Raw genomic sequence first — 18,332 nt, forward strand, 5'->3', positions numbered from 1 at the left:
AAAGTGGGTTACAACAATGTTCCTGAATATATAATCTATGTGTGTATGTGTACATTAAACTCTATCACATTTTGTGATTAATAAAATACCTATTGTTCTGCTTGTGCTCATTTAATGTTACTCTAATAAATGATTAAACTCATTCTGCTTCATTTTTGGGTGAACCTCACAAATGACAATCGACCCTGTATTTTTCATATTTCAAGAAGTTCCTTCTTTCTTAGGTGCTGTGTTCACATCCCTATTTTGAAGTCAAGAAACTAAAGCTCAGGGAGAGTCTCAGCAGGGAGACCATCCTGGTTTGCGACTGTGGTTCTAGTGTCACGTGTGGAGCACCCCCTTCACCCTTTGAGGTATCTGAGTTTGGGTAATAAATTATATGGTTATCTTGGGTCCTTGTGAGCAGAACGCACATGAGCGATGGCAATCAAGGTTGGCCTCCAGTCCACTGCTCTCGTATCACACCCTGATGAAGCAGAAACAGAGGACAAAGGGAGATCTCACACACACACGAAATAAAATTGAAATGGGTCTCTGTTGGGGCACCTGTGTGGCTTAGCCAGTTAAATGTCCGACTTTGGCTCAGGTCATGATCTCGAATTCTGCGGATTCAAACCCTGTGTAGGTCTCTGTGCTGACAGCTCAGAGCCTGGAGCCTGCTTTGGATTCTGTCTCCCTCTCTGTGTCCCTCCCTCACTTGCACTCTCTCCCTCAAAAATAAAAAACATTAAAAAAAAAAATGGATCTCTGGGGCGCCTGGGTGGTTCAGTCGGTTGAGTGTCTGACTTTGGCTCAGGTCATGATCCTACAGCTCGTGAGTTTGAGTCCCCCATCGTCAGGCTCTGTGCTGACAGCTCAGAGCCTGGAGCCTGCTTCAGATTCTGTGTCTCCCTCTCTCTCTGCCCCTCCCCTGCTCACACTGTGTCCCTCTCCCTCAAAAATAAACAAACATTAAGTTTAAAAATAAATAAAATAATCACTTTCTTTTTTTCTGGTTTTACCACCCATGGGTGCACAAAGCCAGGACTTCTACTCGGGTCTATGAACTCCAATGTCTTTGTTCTTAACTTCGAGATACTTCCTCTTGTCCTAACAGTTGCTGAAAGATTGGTTTAAATCCTCCACCAAGCATGGATTTGTGTTTCTTCTTTTAGCTGTCAACTTCTGCTTTACATATTTTGAGGCCGTTATTAGATGCAAATTTAGAATACTTTGTCTTCCTTTTATCATTACGTATCCCTCTTGATCTCTAACAGTGATTCTGAAAGTCTCAATAATATGACACCAGGGGTGCCTGGATGGCTCAGTCAGTTAAGCGTCCGACTCTTGATTTCGGCTCAGGTCCTGATCTCGCAGTTAGTGGAATTGAGCCCCACGACGGGCTTTGTGCTGACAGTGAGGAACCTGCTTGGGATCTCTCTCAAAATCCATAAACATTAAAATAATAATAATGTGACACAAGCTCTCTTTGGGTTAGTCTTCCGGGATACCTTTTTCTATCTCTTTTCTGTCTCAGTAACACACTTAGAGCATCTTTCTACTATATTTGTGTGGCCTCTTGACCTATTTGCAAAGTCATTGATACTTTTTAGTTCTAAAACACAGGAATAGGAAAATAAGGAAAAAAAAAAAAGAAAACGAGGAGATATGATTGAATCTAAGCCCTAGGTTGAACCTCCAGACTGACTCGCCCTCCCCTAGACAGTCACATTTCCACAGGAAGAAAGGTTGCAGCTGCTCTTTAGAGAAATTAGTACACTTCCTCAACATAATGCTCCCTTGTGGAGGTTATGACTAACAGGGGCCAAATTAGAAAGCTGTTTATTCACAGATACTCATCGCGTAAACACACCAGAGAATACTGAATAAATCAGTCATATGCATGTGGTACCATAACCATTCCAAGTCAAGCTATTTTATTGTCCAAGAGACTCTGTGGTCACAGGAGGCCCGTTCTCAACAGCAGGAGCCCCAGGGAAGTGTCCAGATCCTCACTCCTCAGCACTCTGAGTGCTGATGTAGTCCTGGAGAAGCGCCTGCACCTCTGCCCGCCGGCTCATCTTGGTGGCCTTGCCCTGGAAGCGGCCTTTCTTCCCGGCCCCTTTGCCTTCCAGGACCTCAGCCACCCTGGGGAGCAGAGAGACATTCAGGCAGGAAGTCTTCAAGGGAAAGGCCACAGAAAAACCAAGGGCAGCTCAGAGTCCTTCCCCACAGCCAGGGCCGAGGGGAAAGGAAGATGGCTTCTAGAAACCCTTCTTAAAAATACTTGCACATATGCAGATATATGGACCATGTTTATTGTAAAAGTGAAGAACTTGGGGAACAAAAAACGAACTAGTATTTGTTGTTCTACATATTTTTTTAAAAGCCGTGAATAACTGGATACAACAGAAGAGTCTAGAAATGGGAGGCTAGATAAATTATGGCAACACTCCTGGGAGTGTCCACTAGGGGTAAGGGGCTGTGACAAAAGTCTGTGGGGAGAGCAGCAGTGAAGCAAGCTGGGAGGGTGAGAGAGAAGGGAGGGGAATGTGGACAGAGGGACAAGCCTGTCCTGTCTGAAGCAGGCAGTCACCACCCAGTTCCTCACAGCTATTGCCATGTGGCCCAGTGTTGCCAGAGCATGCCTTTCCTTTCCTTTTTGAGAAATGCTAGAACTCTACATTTTTATGTATAAATCTCCTAGTTTTAAATGTAACAACTAACTTTGAAATTTTAAAATAAGGTGCCTGAGTGGCTCAGTCGGTTTAAGCGTCTGACTCTTGATCTCAGCTCAGGTCCGGACCTCAGGGCCCCGAGCTCCTGGCCTGTGCTGGGCTCCATGCTGGGCATGGAGCCTACTTAAAAAAAATAAAATAAAAAATTTAAAAATAGTAAACAGCCCAAACTAATCTGTAGGCCACATCTGGCTGCCTGTCAGGAACCTCTGCTTTAATTGCTTATGTTTTCCTTTGAAAACTCATCAGAGCCAATCAGGACTTTGAAACCCTAAACACCAGAAAGAACAGGGGATACTACACTCTGTATCTAATTTAAAGTGAGAAAATACAGGGGCACCTGGGTGGCTCAGTTGGTTAAGTGTCCTAGACTCTTGATTTTGGCTAAGGTCATGATCTCACAGTTGGTGAGATCGAGCCCCAAGTCGGGCTCTGCACTCACTGCACAGAGCCTGCTTGGGATTCTCTCTCTCCCCCTCCCTGCCCCTCCCCCGCTCAAGTGCCATGCTTGCTCTCTCTGAAAATAAGTAATGTTTTTTTTTTAAACATTGAAAAACAAAGTAAGAAAATATAAGCAATGAGGGTAAAGAAATTCAACAAAGTTCTAATTTTCCCATGAGAATTACATCAATGCTGATTTTTATTTAGTCTTAAAATCCTAATCTCTTCTCCAGAATAGTTGTCTGTGTCTCTGCTTTGCTGGTGCCTTAGTCACCTGTTTTATTGGCCTAGTGATAATATAGCACCTGAATTCGTGCGTCTTTTATGTTATCTCAATTTCTAAAAGAAAAAACAGAAAAGCATAGGAGATTTGGAGCAAAAAAGACCTAGGTTTGAGTCTCAGTTCTACCAACTGTGAGATCTCAGGCACATGATATGTAGTCCCTCGTCTGTAAAATTAGGAATGACTGTGGTGATAATTGTTCCTGCTCAGCCCACCTCATATGCCTGTGATGTGAATCAAAATGAGATCACAGATGTGGTGGCCCTCTTTGTGGGTCAAGGGCTCTACTAGCAGGTTAGTGCAGACAGTCCACAGATTACCTGGGCCCAGGTTTCCACGGCTTCAGCTGGCCCTGCCAGTAAGAAGAGCCCAGCACCTTTCTCATCACCCACAGTTAAGAACAGGAGGGTCTCCTAGGAGGTAAGATAAGAGAAGTCCTGATACTTGAGAAGTAGGGTCAATCCCCCTAAATGCTGCCCTCTCCTCACTCTCAAGATCAGAACTTTTGCCCTTAACCATGAGTGATGTTCCTGATGAGAGATAATGCAGCCCCCTATGCTCTGGCCCACCAGGGCCAAGAAACTTTTTTGAGAATGACTATAGGAACTTAGGTTAAACATTAAGAAGAAGGCAGAAGGCTGCTGACCATGGCCAGGCACTAAATGCCTTTTGTGACCTGACTCCCATCAACTTTTGCAGCCTGCCACCGCTTTCCTCACACAGCCTGCGCCTGCCACTGCCTAAAGCTGCCTGTCTCCCTCTGCCTGTCTCCTTTGCTTCCTCATCTGACGACCCTAGGCAGGTTCTGCAGGCCCCTCCCCTGGGGGGCTCCCCACTCTTTCACGTAACATGTTGTTCACTTGCAGCATTCACCACCCGAAATTAGAAATGTCACCATACAGTACATTTGCCTCCCAGACTGGAGAGTGAGCTCCTTGAGAATCAGTATACTTTACACAGGACTATAAAAAGAGACATGTACACTGTTTGGCCCGGGGCAGGTACCCCAAAGAGTGTTTTGGAGGTAAATGCAAAGAGAGACCTGGAAATCATGAAGTTGCAGACTACCAGGATGGCATCGGAAGCCAGAGGAGAAGGAAAATGGAAAGGATGGCCTCCAAAGGGCCTAGCCAGCCCCATCACTTCTAAAACCAGGCCCTTGGCACATATAAATGTGGGTGGCTTGGAAGAGTTTCAGCTCTGATAAAAGGAACTCAGAAGCTGGTAAATATTGCAGCCCCAGAGAGGTCACTATCACAGATCTCACAGCTAGTGCTAAAAAAAAAAACAAAAAAAAACAGTACTGAATAAATTTCAATTCCCTACTCTTCATGCATTCACGGGAGGGACTTCAGCTAAACTAATGCCCCTCACTTAGGTCTCTACCCAGGAGAGATCAAGAATCTCATGCTCCTCTTACCTCTGACCCAATCTCATTGGCAATGATATTCATGAACTCAGAATCCCCCTCCTTCCTACAACAAAGGACACAGACGTCAGATCCAGCTTGGAGCAGGAGATGGGAAACTGCAGGAAGCCCCTCTCCTCCTCATAAGGCTGGCCTTGCAGCAGCTGTCTGTGCAAAGTCCCAGACTCTCTCAGCAAAGACAGAGAGTGCTGGCTGAGAGCCAGCAACATGTCCTTCTCGGCAGTTTATAGCATGCTTTGTATTTATTTCTGTCTCCCTTCAACAAGATCGGTCAGGTAAGGAGACATCTGTTAGATGGTGAAGGAGGTGAGGAAGGTGGTGATGAAAGTTACAGTGTTACTATGAAGATGCTCTTATAGAACCCAGGAAATCTGGAAGGTAACACATCCCCTCAGGTCTGCTCAGCCTGAGAAAGCAGTGAGTGACCCACCTCCCACTAGGCACTGCACCAGGGGAGAGGCTGAGCCCCAAGGCCAGCAGCCCCATACCCTGTGTCTCACCTATGTAACGTGACCACACCTCCCCAGTCCCGGGCTGTTCCCGCAGGCTGTGGGCAATTGTGCACGGCCAGGTCTCTGAGCAGATTCAGGTTGTTCTGCAACAGATGCCAGAACTCAACAGACAGAAGGAGTAACAGGGGAGCTCACCATCTTCGCCCCACTTCATTCCCCCTCACGCTGGCTCTGATGAACTACACAACTGGTGAGGCCCTCTCCAACCTCGATGGAATAAATCACCTTCTGCAAGAGCTTGGTAGAGTTCTGTAGCTTCTTCACTGCTTCCACGTGATCCTCTGCTCCACACCTGCAAGAGAAAGGTGTGTGGTCACCTGCCCGGCTTCCCAAACTGCTTTGGGATGAGGTGTATATCCATGATGCCCTTCTTTCTTAAAAAAAAAAAATTTTTTTAACGTTACTTATTTCTGAGAGAGAGACAGAGGACAGAGAATGTGAGCAGGGAAGGGGCAGACAGAAAGGGAGACACAGAATCCGAAGCAGGCTCCAAGCTCTGAGCTGTCAGCACAGAGCCTGACGCGGGGCTCGAACTCACAGTCCATGAGATCATGACCTGAGCTGACGTCAGACACCTAACCGACTGAACCACCCAGGTGCCCCACCATGATGCCCTTCTTGATAGTCTCCCTCCAGATGGGGACCTGGGGACCTTCCAAGGAGGCCGTCTAAGCAACTGACGAAGAAGATATAAAGGAATAAATCATTTTACGTGGGTCTGACTTACCATCCAAAGTGCTTCATCACTTATGATTGCATCTTACCCCCAACCCCGTCCGCCCCGAGATAAAGAGAGGAACTGTCTACCCCACAGTAGGAGCTGAACTTGGGGTGGCCAGGACCTGAGACATGGGGCAGCAGGGGGCATACTTAAGCAGCGTGGTCAGTGCTTTTTCAGTTCCGTGGCTTCTCTCCATCACTTCAGCCACCCGGTTCCCAGCCAGAAATGCCAGGTTGGTTTTGTTCTTTTTCCCCTTCTCGGTGCCCAGAATTTTAATGACCTACATGAGGCAAGGGAGTAACACAAGCACAGGTATAAACTGAAGCGGGTGCCAGAGCCGAGGGGAGGAGATCCCTAGACCTGTGCCCCAGCTGGGAAGCACTGAAGGAGTGACTTCAGCCGGGCCTCCTCAGCTGTCCCCCTCGATCGCTCTCAGCCCTCTCGTGATCCCCACTTCCCTAACACCCTCTCTCCCAACCACTCAAGAGCCCTTCTTTACCCACCTGAAGGTCACTGAGATTGCTCACATGGGTCCCACAGCACATGTTGGAATCAATGCTCTCGATGGTAACAATCGAACGGGCCCAGCATGATCGTCGGGCAAACCCCTGCCCTCACACTGGAACCAGCAGAGGGAGAAGGGCTGTCTGAATTTTGATGACGGGCCTTGGAGGGCCATTCTACAGACGCTGCCGCACTGGCTCTCATCTCACCTGCTCCACCTCAGGGTCATCCAGGCTCAGCTCTCGCACATTCACAGGCAGGCGGTCTCTGTTTTTTCATTGACGCTCTGCTCAATGGCAGCCACCTGCTCTGCAGTCACAGAGGGGCTGTCCAGCTCAATCACACTCCGGAGCCGCCCTAACTCCCTGCCAGAAGAAGTGCGGCAGTCACAGGGTGCTGATGATGACAGTAAGAATATAACAAAGTCTACAAAGAATGTCCACATAAATTATCTTATTTAATCCTCACAAAAACCCTCCAAGGTAGAGACTGTCAGTCATTTCCTTTTTCATGGGTGAGGAGTAGGAAGGAACGTGATCAAGATCATGCAGCCAGAATTCACCCCCTGGCTCTCTGGGCTCCAAACTCCATGTTCTTTCCTTCTCACATCCTCATGCTTCCCCTGAGACACACAAGGTCACCCACCACCCCCACCCTAAGGGGAACAGGAGAACACAGCAGATTTTGAACCCTATCCTTTCTTTTATCCTCCTACCCCGACCCATTACTGACTGGGAGAGGAGCTGCCAGTCTGGGACCTGCAACCTATGGTTAGTCTTAGGTCCCCTGCTCACCAGGATGTGGTCTTCAACCCAAACAGATGGTCAGCAACTGCTGTGATGAGATGCTGCCCTGAGCGGAGAGAGCAAGAGACAGGGTAGAGTCAGAAGTGCAGCCAGCCACATGTTCCCTAATATCATCACAGAGATTCTCCCCGTGGAAGACCTGCCGGGTACTGGCTAATAATACTCTTATCAGATATTTTACTGAAAATCCTCACGAGAACCCTGCAAAAAGCTCTATGATGCCGTTTCACAAATGACCTCTATCAGGCGTCTGGGGGAAAGACAATGAGAGCTGGGACCAGGATGACTGTGCTAACAGTGGAAGGAAGTGGAGAGATGTTCAGAAGATAAACTGCCAGGACTCAGTGGTTGGCTCTCCCCAAGAGGTGTCTGCACTGACTTTCAGGATTTGAGCAACCAGGTGGATGTTCACGAACACCTGGTCTGGGGGAGGAAATGCCTATTTAAGTCCATTTTGAACACATTGAATTTAAAGAGCCTAGGATATCCAGGTAAAGCCAAAAGTGGGAGGTTGGTAAAACTCAAATCCAGAGGTTATTCTAATACTTTTACTTTAATTGTTCACATTGTTATAACATTTATCACTACTGTCTGAAATGGAGCTGATTCTGATTACATCTGTCCTTCCAAAAGGTAACCCCCAGAGAACCCAAAGATGTCCCAATCATTATGGCATTCCCATCCATGGCAACAGCCCCTCCTGCAGATCCCCAGGCCGCCCGCCTACCTGAATGCTGCTGCATGTGGTCAAACCTTCGCTCCCAGTCCACCCGGACCTGGACCGCAGTCCCTGGGGCCAGGGCTGTCTGTGTGAAATGATCAGCCTGAGCCCCGCGGCGGGTCACTCGCAACACAGAGATGTCATTGATCGTACCGTGGTCATCAGGCTGGGGAAAGAAGTAAACTAATCAGCGGTGGGAGACAGAGCTCACCTTAACTCCTGGATACAAAGACCCTCTAGGGAATGTATGTAAGGAACACACCCAGAATCTGAGATTCCCTAAGGGACAAGAAGCACTGTCCGGTGAGGTGGTCCACTTTGTTCTGTGAGGGGATTCTATTCTCTTCACTCTGAACACCCATATATTTTGTTCTTGAGAACAAAACAGCAGACTTAAAACAGAGATTATAACTACGAAAACAAAGATTTTAGTAAAACCCAAAGAAATGTAATCGTCACTCTCACTGCCTTTAGATTCTTATCTTCCAAGAGTTTCTAAAATGGTTTGATTTTCTTTCCATCCTCTGCACTCTTACTAGAATTAGATACAAAAATTCACTCATTTTAAGGACGCCTGGCTGGATCAGTCAGTGGAGCATGCGACTCTTGATCTCCAGGTCATGAGTTCAAGCTCCATGTTGGGTGTAGAGATTACTTAAAAAAAATAAAGAACAGGGGCGCCTGGGTGGCGCAGTCGGTTAAGCGTCCGACTTCAGCCAGGTCACGATCTCAAGGTCCGGGAGTTCGAGCCCCGCGTCAGGCTCTGGGCTGATGGCTCAGAGCCTGGAGCCTGTTTCCGATTCTGTGTCTCCCTCTCTCTCTGCCCCTCCCCCGTTCATGCTCTGTCTCTCTCTGTCCGAAAAATAAAAATAAACGTTGAAAAAAAAATTTAAAAAAAAAAAATAATAATAAAGAACAAAAACATTCATTCACTTAAAAAAATATCTAGTGCCACCTGCTTACAAGATCTGGCCATGACCCCAGAATACAATATAAACAAACAAAGCCCCTCATGGATCTTAAGCGTCTGGAAAAAAAATACAGACACCACACAGGTCACTGCATATGATCTACAACCGCTATAAAAAAGTACACCGTTCTAGAGAGTTCACAGGAAAAAGACCTAATAGTCTCAAGGAATTAGGGAAGAAACGATACAATGAGTCTTTCTATAGTTGCCTGAGGTTACAGTCTTCCTTCAGCAAAAACCCCTGTAATAATGACGCTGATATGAAATTGGAACTTTCTCGCTATCAAGTTTACTGACCATGTTCTCTCGTTTCACTTCTTTGCCTAAGTCTTTGTCACCACAGCTTCTTGGATGAAGTCCACACACCTTAACACATCCTTCAAGTTCCTCTGAACTGACCCCAACTGACCTTTCCAAGGTCACCTCCAGCCTGTCATCAACACACCCATAGGCTCCACTATATTAGACTACTTGCCTTTAACTAGACTTGTCGGATTCCTTCAGCCTTCCCTGCTTTGTCTGTGCTATTATCCCTGCTGGAAAAAAGCCTCTCCCATAATGCCCACCTTTTTGCTGTTATTACTCTCCTTTCTCCAGTTCATGTTGGACCTTGTCCCTATCCCATCACAGCACAAATAAGCCTGTCCTCTGTTGTGCTCCCTCAAGGGAGCATTTCCAGTCCCTGTCAAACACCCTAAGCTAATTCCTAATTCCTTTGCACTTGTCTTCTCGCTGCCTGGAATACTTGCTCCTTTCCCACAAACACCATTAGGTAACTGCAATGGTTTACCCACTCCCTTCACTTAGGTCTGTACTGAATAACTTCCCCCCTACTTAGGAGAACATCCCATGACTGTCTTTCTCTCAAGCTTTAATTTTCTTTAGAGCACTTACCAAACCAAGCCCTCTATTTTATCTATTCACCATTTGTCTGTCTTCTCCGATAATATTCTCTGTATGTAGAGATACTGTCTTGTTCACCCCTTATCCTCAGAACCTGGAGTAAGTACCCAGGATATGTTATGACCCATTAAGTATGCATTGGTAAGTATCTGTTGAATGAACAAACGAGCTGAATTGAACTAACTTCCATCTGTATTCATCACGGCTGGGGCAGAGGAGCAAGAGGGCATTTCCTGAGCAGAAAGGAATGAGGGGCTTCCTGGGAGCGGGTCGGGGTGAGGCGCGGGCCTGGTACCTGTCCCCCGCCCTCGGGAAAAGCAGCGTGTCTTCCAGCACTACTTGGAAGCCACTCAGCACTTCCTTCTTGCCGTTGCTTCCTTCGGTCTGTAGCTCCGCGGGACGGCAGGAGACCACGGTGGTGTGTGAACTGCACAGAGAGGGACACAGAATAAGGCGAACCCCAGCCCTCAAGACACCGGTACTGAGTCTCTCCCCGCGCCCCTGCACGCGGCTCCATCTTCCCGCACCACCCCATCCGCCCGGCAGCTGCAGGTGCCTCGCCCAGCCGCCGCACCTCGCGGGCATAGCTTCCCGCTGACACCGGAACGCCATCGCCGCTGTCTCCCGACGCGGAGAGACGCGGAACCCTCGCACACTGGACAGCCCGCGGGCGGAAGGAGAGCCGTGCGGGACAATCTTCACTGAGAGCGCGTCTCCGCGCAGAAGCACGAGGACAAGGGACGGGGTGTGGCTTGGACAAATTTACCGAAAACGCGATTTGCAGACGTTCCGGGGCGCCTAGCAACTGTTTGAAGACTTTGGAAAGGACCTGAAAACAAATAAACTGCGCTCGGCCGGGACTTGTCAAGGCACTTAGTTCAGCCTCCCGCAGTCTCGGCTGGGGAAACGAGGTTGGGGCGGCGGGTACTGACATGGATACAGGGCACTGCTGCCCAGTAGAAATTAGTGCAAGCCATATACGCTAATGTTTCATTGAAACCAACAGATCCAGAATATTATGTCATTTGTCAGAATATTATGTCAGTGTAAAATTAAGTGAGATTTTTTTTCTGCACAAAATTTTCAAAAGCTGATGTGTATTTATGCTTATAGCACATCTCAGCTTGTACTAGCCACATCTCGGTACTCAATAATCACGCACTCAATACCACATGTGACTAGTGTTACCTAACTGGACAGGGTAGAAAAGAAAGGCCAAAAGAAATTAACAAACTGTAATCAGCGCCTTAAAACGTTAAACAGATTAAATGTTAGAATTAACTTCCTGCTTTCTTAAATCAAATAATAAAAAGCTTGAAGACGCCAGGTGTATCAGAATTTAGGATTTTTTCAGATTTTAGGCAGTAATGCAGAGCATACCCACCATGTGTTTTTATGTAATGTATGTATGTGTTATGAACCCCATGTGTTCCATTTGGAATTCTGGAGCAACACACATGTCATCCAAAGCATAATATTTATGCTGAGAAATAAATGCACTAAATAGAATAAACGAATACTATAAATAGCTTCACATCATTTTAGGTCAGGTTTTGCTGTCAAATGAGTTTTGCTGTCAATTTTTTTAAGTGGGTTTTCAGATTTTTTCTCGTTTTCAGAATTGTGGATAAGGGAGGGACATATGCTATAGAAGTTCAAGTCCCAACTCTGCCACGTATTGTTACCGTTCAATCACCTATGAAGAAACCTAATTATAAGGTTGATATGAGGTTCAAATTTTTTATTAAGATAATATATAAAGACTTAGTAAATTGTACAGCATGATACAAGTACAACTTTGTATTATCAGACTTTTTAAAAAGCTTAAGAAGTAATGTCAATAGCAAAATGGGCAAAAGGTATGGACAGAGCACCTTAAAAGAAATACCAATCACTAATAAAAATAAACCATGAACAATCTTATAATTAAAAGTAAATTAAGTCAAGTACAATTTTTATCTTTGTGAGTATCTAAAGGTTTTGAAGAACGGGCCACTCTGTTGGTGGGAGCAGGAATGGGTCCAGTTTAGCTAAGAGCAACTTGGGCAACAGCTATCAAAACGTTTAAATGTACTACTATTTGACCTAGCAATTCCACTTCTAGGAATTTACCCTACAGATATTCTTGCCAAACATATAAAGATCTATTTTTGAATCCTTTTGCAGCATTGTTTGAAAACTGAAAAAGACTAACAACAACCTAAATGTCCCTCAGTGAGGAATCAGTTACATTGTGGAAAGTATATTTAGTTGAATACCATGTAGCCATGAAAAGAGTTAGATCTATACACCAACTTGGAAACCCCAATATATTTAAGTTTAAACAAGCAGGGTTTAAATGTACATAGTATGATTTCAATTGTGTACACACACTGCATTTGCTTATAGGTCTATTAAGTTTTAAAAAAAAATTGTATATTTTTTTTTAATTTTTTTTTCAACGTTTATTTATTTTTGGGACAGAGAGAGACAGAGCATGAATGGGGAGGGGCAGAGAGAGAGGGAGACACAGAATCGGAAACAGGCTCCAGGCTCTGAGCCATCAGCCCAGAGCCTGACGCGGGGCTCGAACTCCCGGACCTTGAGATCGTGACCTGGCTGAAGTCGGACGCCTAACCGACTGCGCCACCCAGGCGCCCCTATATTTTTGAGAGAGAGAGAAAGACAGAGCACAAGTGGGGGAGGGGCAGAGAGAGAGGGAGACACAGAATCCAAAGCAGGCTCCAGGCTCTGAGCTGTCGGCACGATGTGGGGCTTGAACCCACGAACCGTGAGATCGTGACCTGAGCGGAAGTCAGTTGCTTAACCAACTGAGCCACCCAGGCGCCCCAAGATTTAATATATATTATCCTATATGTAAGTAACTGCATGTTTTGTTTCATATGTATTGTTTATATATCAGCTAACTAGATAATACAATATGATTACTAAGCTATAAGTATAATGCAAGTTATGTGTACAGTGTATATACATATAGATATATCAATTTATCAGAGAAACTATTAACAGTAGTACCTCTCTTAAAGGAGTACAAATTCAACTTTAAATTTTATACCCTTCTATACTATTTAATTTTTAAACTGTATCTATATATGATTGACATAAACTTTTGAAGTTTAATTTTTTAAACAAATCTCAGTACTTTACCATGAGTTCAAGGGCAAAGTGTGGGTACGGCATTTTTCTAAGTCACAGTTTAAGTACACATTAGGCACTCAAAAAATGTTGTGGATGAATGGGGTAGATAATGGATGGAAGAGCAAACAGATATAGGCATTAACTAATGTAACAATTAGCTGTTAAAGTGCAAAGAAATTTCTGGATTATGCAGGAAGCTGAGGTGGGTTTCTGGCTAGTTCTAGGGGTGGCAGAATTTACATGGTTCTAGGGGTATAGAGAAGGCTGGTGTCTGGTCTGAGAATAAGCATTGATCTAGGCATGGGGAAGTCCCATGTAGGTCACAAGCCTACTCCCAAGATCTTTCTGTTTCCAATCTCAACAGTGAGGACCAGGATCTGCAACACCCACCCCCCCTTGAGAGGAACAATAAAGGTAGAAGAGGCTTGCCTCCAGGAAAGTGCAAGAAGAAAGGAGACAGAGAATTGTTCTTACAGATTTATTATAATCTATAAACTGCTTCTTTGGCTTTTGCTCTACCACAACACATGCTCGAATACTCAAGAGAGCCCTGATGAGTGGCCCAAGCACAAAGATTACAGCCAATTGGTAGGAAGTCAGGAGCCCCCCAGTCTACTCTCCTATCCTGCCATCTGATGGAGCCATACTCAAGTGCCTAGGAAAAAAGAAATAAAACATAAAAGGACATGTAAAAAGGTTTCTAGGAAAGTTCAGAGATCCTGGAGACCCCAGAGCTAAGAGCTGGCAAAGACCCCAGCCCTAGCTTTTCAGAGCGACTGGAAGATGCCCCAGCTTCCTCCCCAGCTCTGCCGTCACAGAAGTTAATTACTTGTTGCATCAGCACTGTCAGAATCATCCTAGGGAAAGAAAAAAAGACAAAAGCGCCCGTAGAATCTGCAAAGAGTGAACATTTGTGTTCACAAACTCTACTCCTCCCCCGCTCACCAAGTTTTCTTTTGTGATTTTCTAAATCATACCACTTCCTGGTAGGCTAACAGAAGGATTTATACTTTCAAAATAAAATAAACCACTGGCACTCAATTAACAACACTGTGTCAACCATCACATGGTTTCAGAATTTCAATTCAGGCCACTGCTCCTTACAACTGTGAATGCAGTCAACAGGGCCAGGTCTGCTCTAGGATAGAGAAGTAGAGGGGAGATGGGAGGGGGAGGGTCTTGCTGGGGTTTTCTACAGCCTAGAGAAGAATATTCAACCTCCTGTGTCAAATTCAAATTTGGCTGACATGCACTGAGAAAACTATGGTGTGCCAAGGACCATAACAAAGCTTTCTAGTATCTTATTTTTTAGGGCTAAAAGGAAACCAAAGGGTTGAAAGGCAGGCTTTACTCACATCCAGGTCATCCATGCCAGGGAGGTCTCTTGACGCTGACCTTCTTCAAAAGCTAGTAGAAAAAATGATTACAAAGGAAAAGAAGGGCAAGGGAAGAGCACCCTGTATGTTGATGGACCACAGGAGAATGGTCCCAGCCAGGCAACTGCCTTATCTGTACAGCCCCTAACACATCACTGGAATGAACTGGAGAAAAGTAAATCGATCCCCTTTTTAAAAGGATGTTGAAACACACACACAGCATCCTTCTTACTAATGCAGGTTACAGTCTGTTAGTATTTTGGCAACTTGAATAAATAGTAGCTGAAATTCTAAAACCAAATAATATATGGCAGGGCGCAATTTATTTGTTTTATGATGTAAATTTTTATACTGCTCAGTTTGAGCTTCCCATGAAGTTGTCTGGCTCAGGAAACACACACACACACACACACACACACACACACACACACACACACAGAAAATAGAATGACAGAATGACAGAAAAGTTGGTAAAGGCTTTGCCAAACTTTTTCAGAATTCTGTGACTAATGCATGAATCCAAGTGTACAGTTTCACTAATATTCATTTCTCCCATCCCTCCTAAATAAACATCACACAAAATATGTAAACAATATGAGCACGAATGAGACAAGCTCATCTATCTCTGTCTAGCCCTGATGACAGTCCTCCGTATGAGCAGAGACACAGAGAATGATCAAGATGGGCAGAAAATGGCATTACCTCTGCATAGTGTTCCACCTGAGCCAGCTCCACCTCTTCATCCCCCTCCCAGTCTCTCCAGTTATCAAAGTCCACAGACAACCACACCTGCAAGAGGAAAGTACAGAGCATCACAAGTGCACAGAAGAACATGGCCTGTGCACAGGGGCATGCTTAGGGCAAAGAAGGCCATTGGGGGTACAGTCTTCCTTCCCCACAGCACCTCTTTGACTAGCCCCTTTCCAGGATGCCATCATCATCAACCGCAAAGATTTGCCAGGAATCTACTAAGTGTGAAGCACAATGCCAGGCATTGTAGGAGATGGAAAAGCATAGAAATTTGGCCCTCCAGAAGCTGACTGAATAGAGGTATAATACCTCTAGAAAGATAAGTGTGTCATAAAATACTATAGGAATCAACCAAGCAAGACAGACAAGCTGCATCCCCTGGAGTTGGAGATAACCCTTGGAGGCCGGTGTTCTAAGTTCTTATAAACAAAAAAGAAGTTACTCACCCATTTATTTTAACAGCTATTTATTGAACACGTACTATGGGCCAGACTCTGAGCTTGGCATTGTGATTCTAAAAGGTTTAACAGAGGAGCACCTGGGTAGCTCAGTTGGCTGAGCGTCCGACGTCAGCTCAGGTCACGATCTCACAGTTTGTGGGTTTGAGCCCCATGTTGGGCTCTGCAATGACAACGCAGAGCCTGCTTTGGATTCTCTGTCTTCCTCTCTCTCTGTCCCTCCCCTACTCATTCTCTCTCTTTCTCTCCCTCTCAAAAATAAATAAATGTTAACAAAATTAATTCAAGAAAATGTTTAACATATAGTCCCAGCCATCACAAAGCAAGTGGGGAAGGGAAATTTAAATAAATCATTATAATAATAACAGCGTGGAAAGGGTGGTGGCTTACGCAGGGGATATTATGGAAACACAGAAAGGAACTATAGGAGCCCAGGCTTCTTAGAGTAGCAGAGACTTAAAGGATGTGCAAGGGTTAGGTGGGCACAGGTAGTGATGATGGCTTTCCAGGAAGAAGGCACAGCATGAGCAAAGGTAAAGTAATGAGAAATAGCCTGGTGTGTGCAAAAGAGTTGCAGGACATTTGCTATGGCTAGAATGTAAAGTTTAGGGCAGAGACTAATGGGATATGATGCTCCAGAAGGGAGGAATAGCTTATATGTCACGCTGTGGTCCTTGGATTCAACCCAAAGAGCAGAAGTGACAAGTTCAAATGCCTGAAAGAGGGTGCTACTGAAAAGGAGTAAAGTGCGGTGCACATGCTCCATTTAAAGCTCCATTTGGGAATTTATTTATTTATGAAGTAATTCTCTACATCCAGTATGGGGCTTGAATTCACAGCCCCAAGATCAACAGTCGCATGCTCTACCAACTGGACCGGTCGGGTGCCCCTGGCATTTGGGAATTTAGGCCAGTGTGATCAGAATCTCCATTTTCTTCTTCTTTTTTTTTTTTTCAAAGATTTTACTTTTAAGTAATCTCTATACCCAACATGGGCCTCAAACTCACAACCCTGAGATCAAGAGACGCATGCTGGGCCGACTGAGCCAGCCAGGTACCGTTCAAATGCGTGTTTTAGATAGGCCATGCTGGGAGCAGTACAAAGGATGGATTGAGGGTAGGACTGAAATATGCAATAAACCTCACCCAGTGATGGATGAGGCCTGAATTAGAAGAGACGAAGTAACAGACTCAAGAATATTTAGGAAGTCAGTAACCTTGTGAGTGACTGAATGTTGGTGGGAAAGGAGCCAAGGGTGATTCCCAGATCTATGTCCCCAGGTACACAGAGAGCAGAGGAGAAAGAGCAGGCCATTCCCCACACACCTACTTTGATATCCTCTTTGGTGAGTCGAGGCCAGGCCACCTTCTCCTTCCATTTCCTCACAAAACAAGTGATGGAACGACCGGAGCGTTTATCCTGGGAGTCCTGCCAGATAGACAGCCTCATTGTTAGGATCTGAGGTGTAGAATGAATCTCCAATTTCCCAAGCAGCCTTTCCATCCAGACCTTACTGTCCTGTCCCACCCTTACCTTGGAGTTCACCTTAGCATAGAACTCAATCTCATTGTACAACTCCACTCCATCCGCATTCTTGCAGCTGAGGAGACAATGCAGCTGAGGAAAAGCGGCAGGCTGAGCATGGGCGCATTAGGAGAAAGGAAAGGTTCCTGGAAACCAGGCCCTCCAGAGAGGAGGGCCATTACCTGAACACAATGCGGTGGTCTTCGATGAGCACGTGGACATCGGTGCCCTCAACACAAAACTCCATGAACACATATTTGGGCCTGTCATACCACAGCGTCCTGGCATGCTGCCTGAAGAGGAGTTGCGGTGGGGCTTCATAGGGGTGGCAGAGGGAAGACAGGGGGCATTGGGGAAAGGTGTGGGGGGGGGTTATTTTAGGGACGTTTTATGCCATGGCCCTGTCAAAGTGGAGCTAAGTGAGACAGAAGGAAGTGAAAGGGGCGTGATGGGAGTAGGGAGGAGGGGGAGGGTGAACCTGGGGAGAATCGAGAGTGCGAAAGTTGAGAGGTAGGGAGTTATGGAGAACATTCAGGTCACTTCCCTCACCACCCGAAAGTTACAGAGACCCGAAGTCTGGGGTTTCCATGGGACCTCGCAGGGCCAGAGCGCCCAAAAAATGGTGGGACAAGGAATCTCCAGGGAAAAGGGCGACTGGAAACACTCACCTTGCCATGGCAGCTCCTGCTACCCGGTGGCGTTTGGAGTCCGAAGCAGAGACCGCTATCTTTAGATACTGGGGACGCCCCCAGCAGCTGCCTCTCCTTATATGGTCGGGGAAGGCCTTAGAGGAAGGGGGATTGCCACACAGCCAGGGATCTGCACTCCAAGAGATCTGGAGAGTATAATCCCGGCAGTCCTTCACATCTCTGGGTCTCCAGAAATGTTCAGGTTAGGAATAGACCACCCACCCACGGGGACCAGGGCAAGAGCCACACTAGATAACGTGCACACCGAATAACTTGCTCCTGACTTCATTCACTCGTTTCTCCAACGCTCAGGGCACTCAGTGTCTGATTCACGATAGGCGCTCAATAAAAGATTATCAGCCCCAGTTAAATCCCCTGGGAAGGCCCGCC

General features: G+C 46.0%; 1 protein-coding gene across 1 annotated transcript; it reads right to left on the reverse strand.

Moving 5' to 3' along the window:
• Positions 1–1,879: 1,879 nt before the first annotated feature.
• On the reverse strand, positions 1,880–18,145 carry LOC115501789 (alanyl-tRNA editing protein Aarsd1-like). Its single transcript, XM_030296989.1, is given in 20 exon segments — positions 1,880–2,138; positions 3,771–3,854; positions 4,862–4,916; positions 5,371–5,465; positions 5,608–5,674; positions 6,253–6,383; positions 6,607–6,677; positions 6,680–6,722; positions 6,817–6,878; positions 6,881–6,972; positions 7,402–7,459; positions 8,141–8,300; positions 10,303–10,325; positions 10,328–10,434; positions 14,497–14,552; positions 15,224–15,313; positions 17,059–17,157; positions 17,263–17,329; positions 17,436–17,546; positions 17,922–18,145. Coding segments are annotated over 20 exon segments (1,626 nt in total). The 5' UTR covers positions 17,930–18,145; the 3' UTR covers positions 1,880–1,991.
• Between the last annotated feature and the right edge of the window lie 187 nt (positions 18,146–18,332).

Source organism: Lynx canadensis, chromosome E1 (genome assembly GCF_007474595.2).
Source record: "Lynx canadensis isolate LIC74 chromosome E1, mLynCan4.pri.v2, whole genome shotgun sequence".
NCBI lineage: Eukaryota > Metazoa > Chordata > Mammalia > Carnivora > Felidae > Lynx > Lynx canadensis.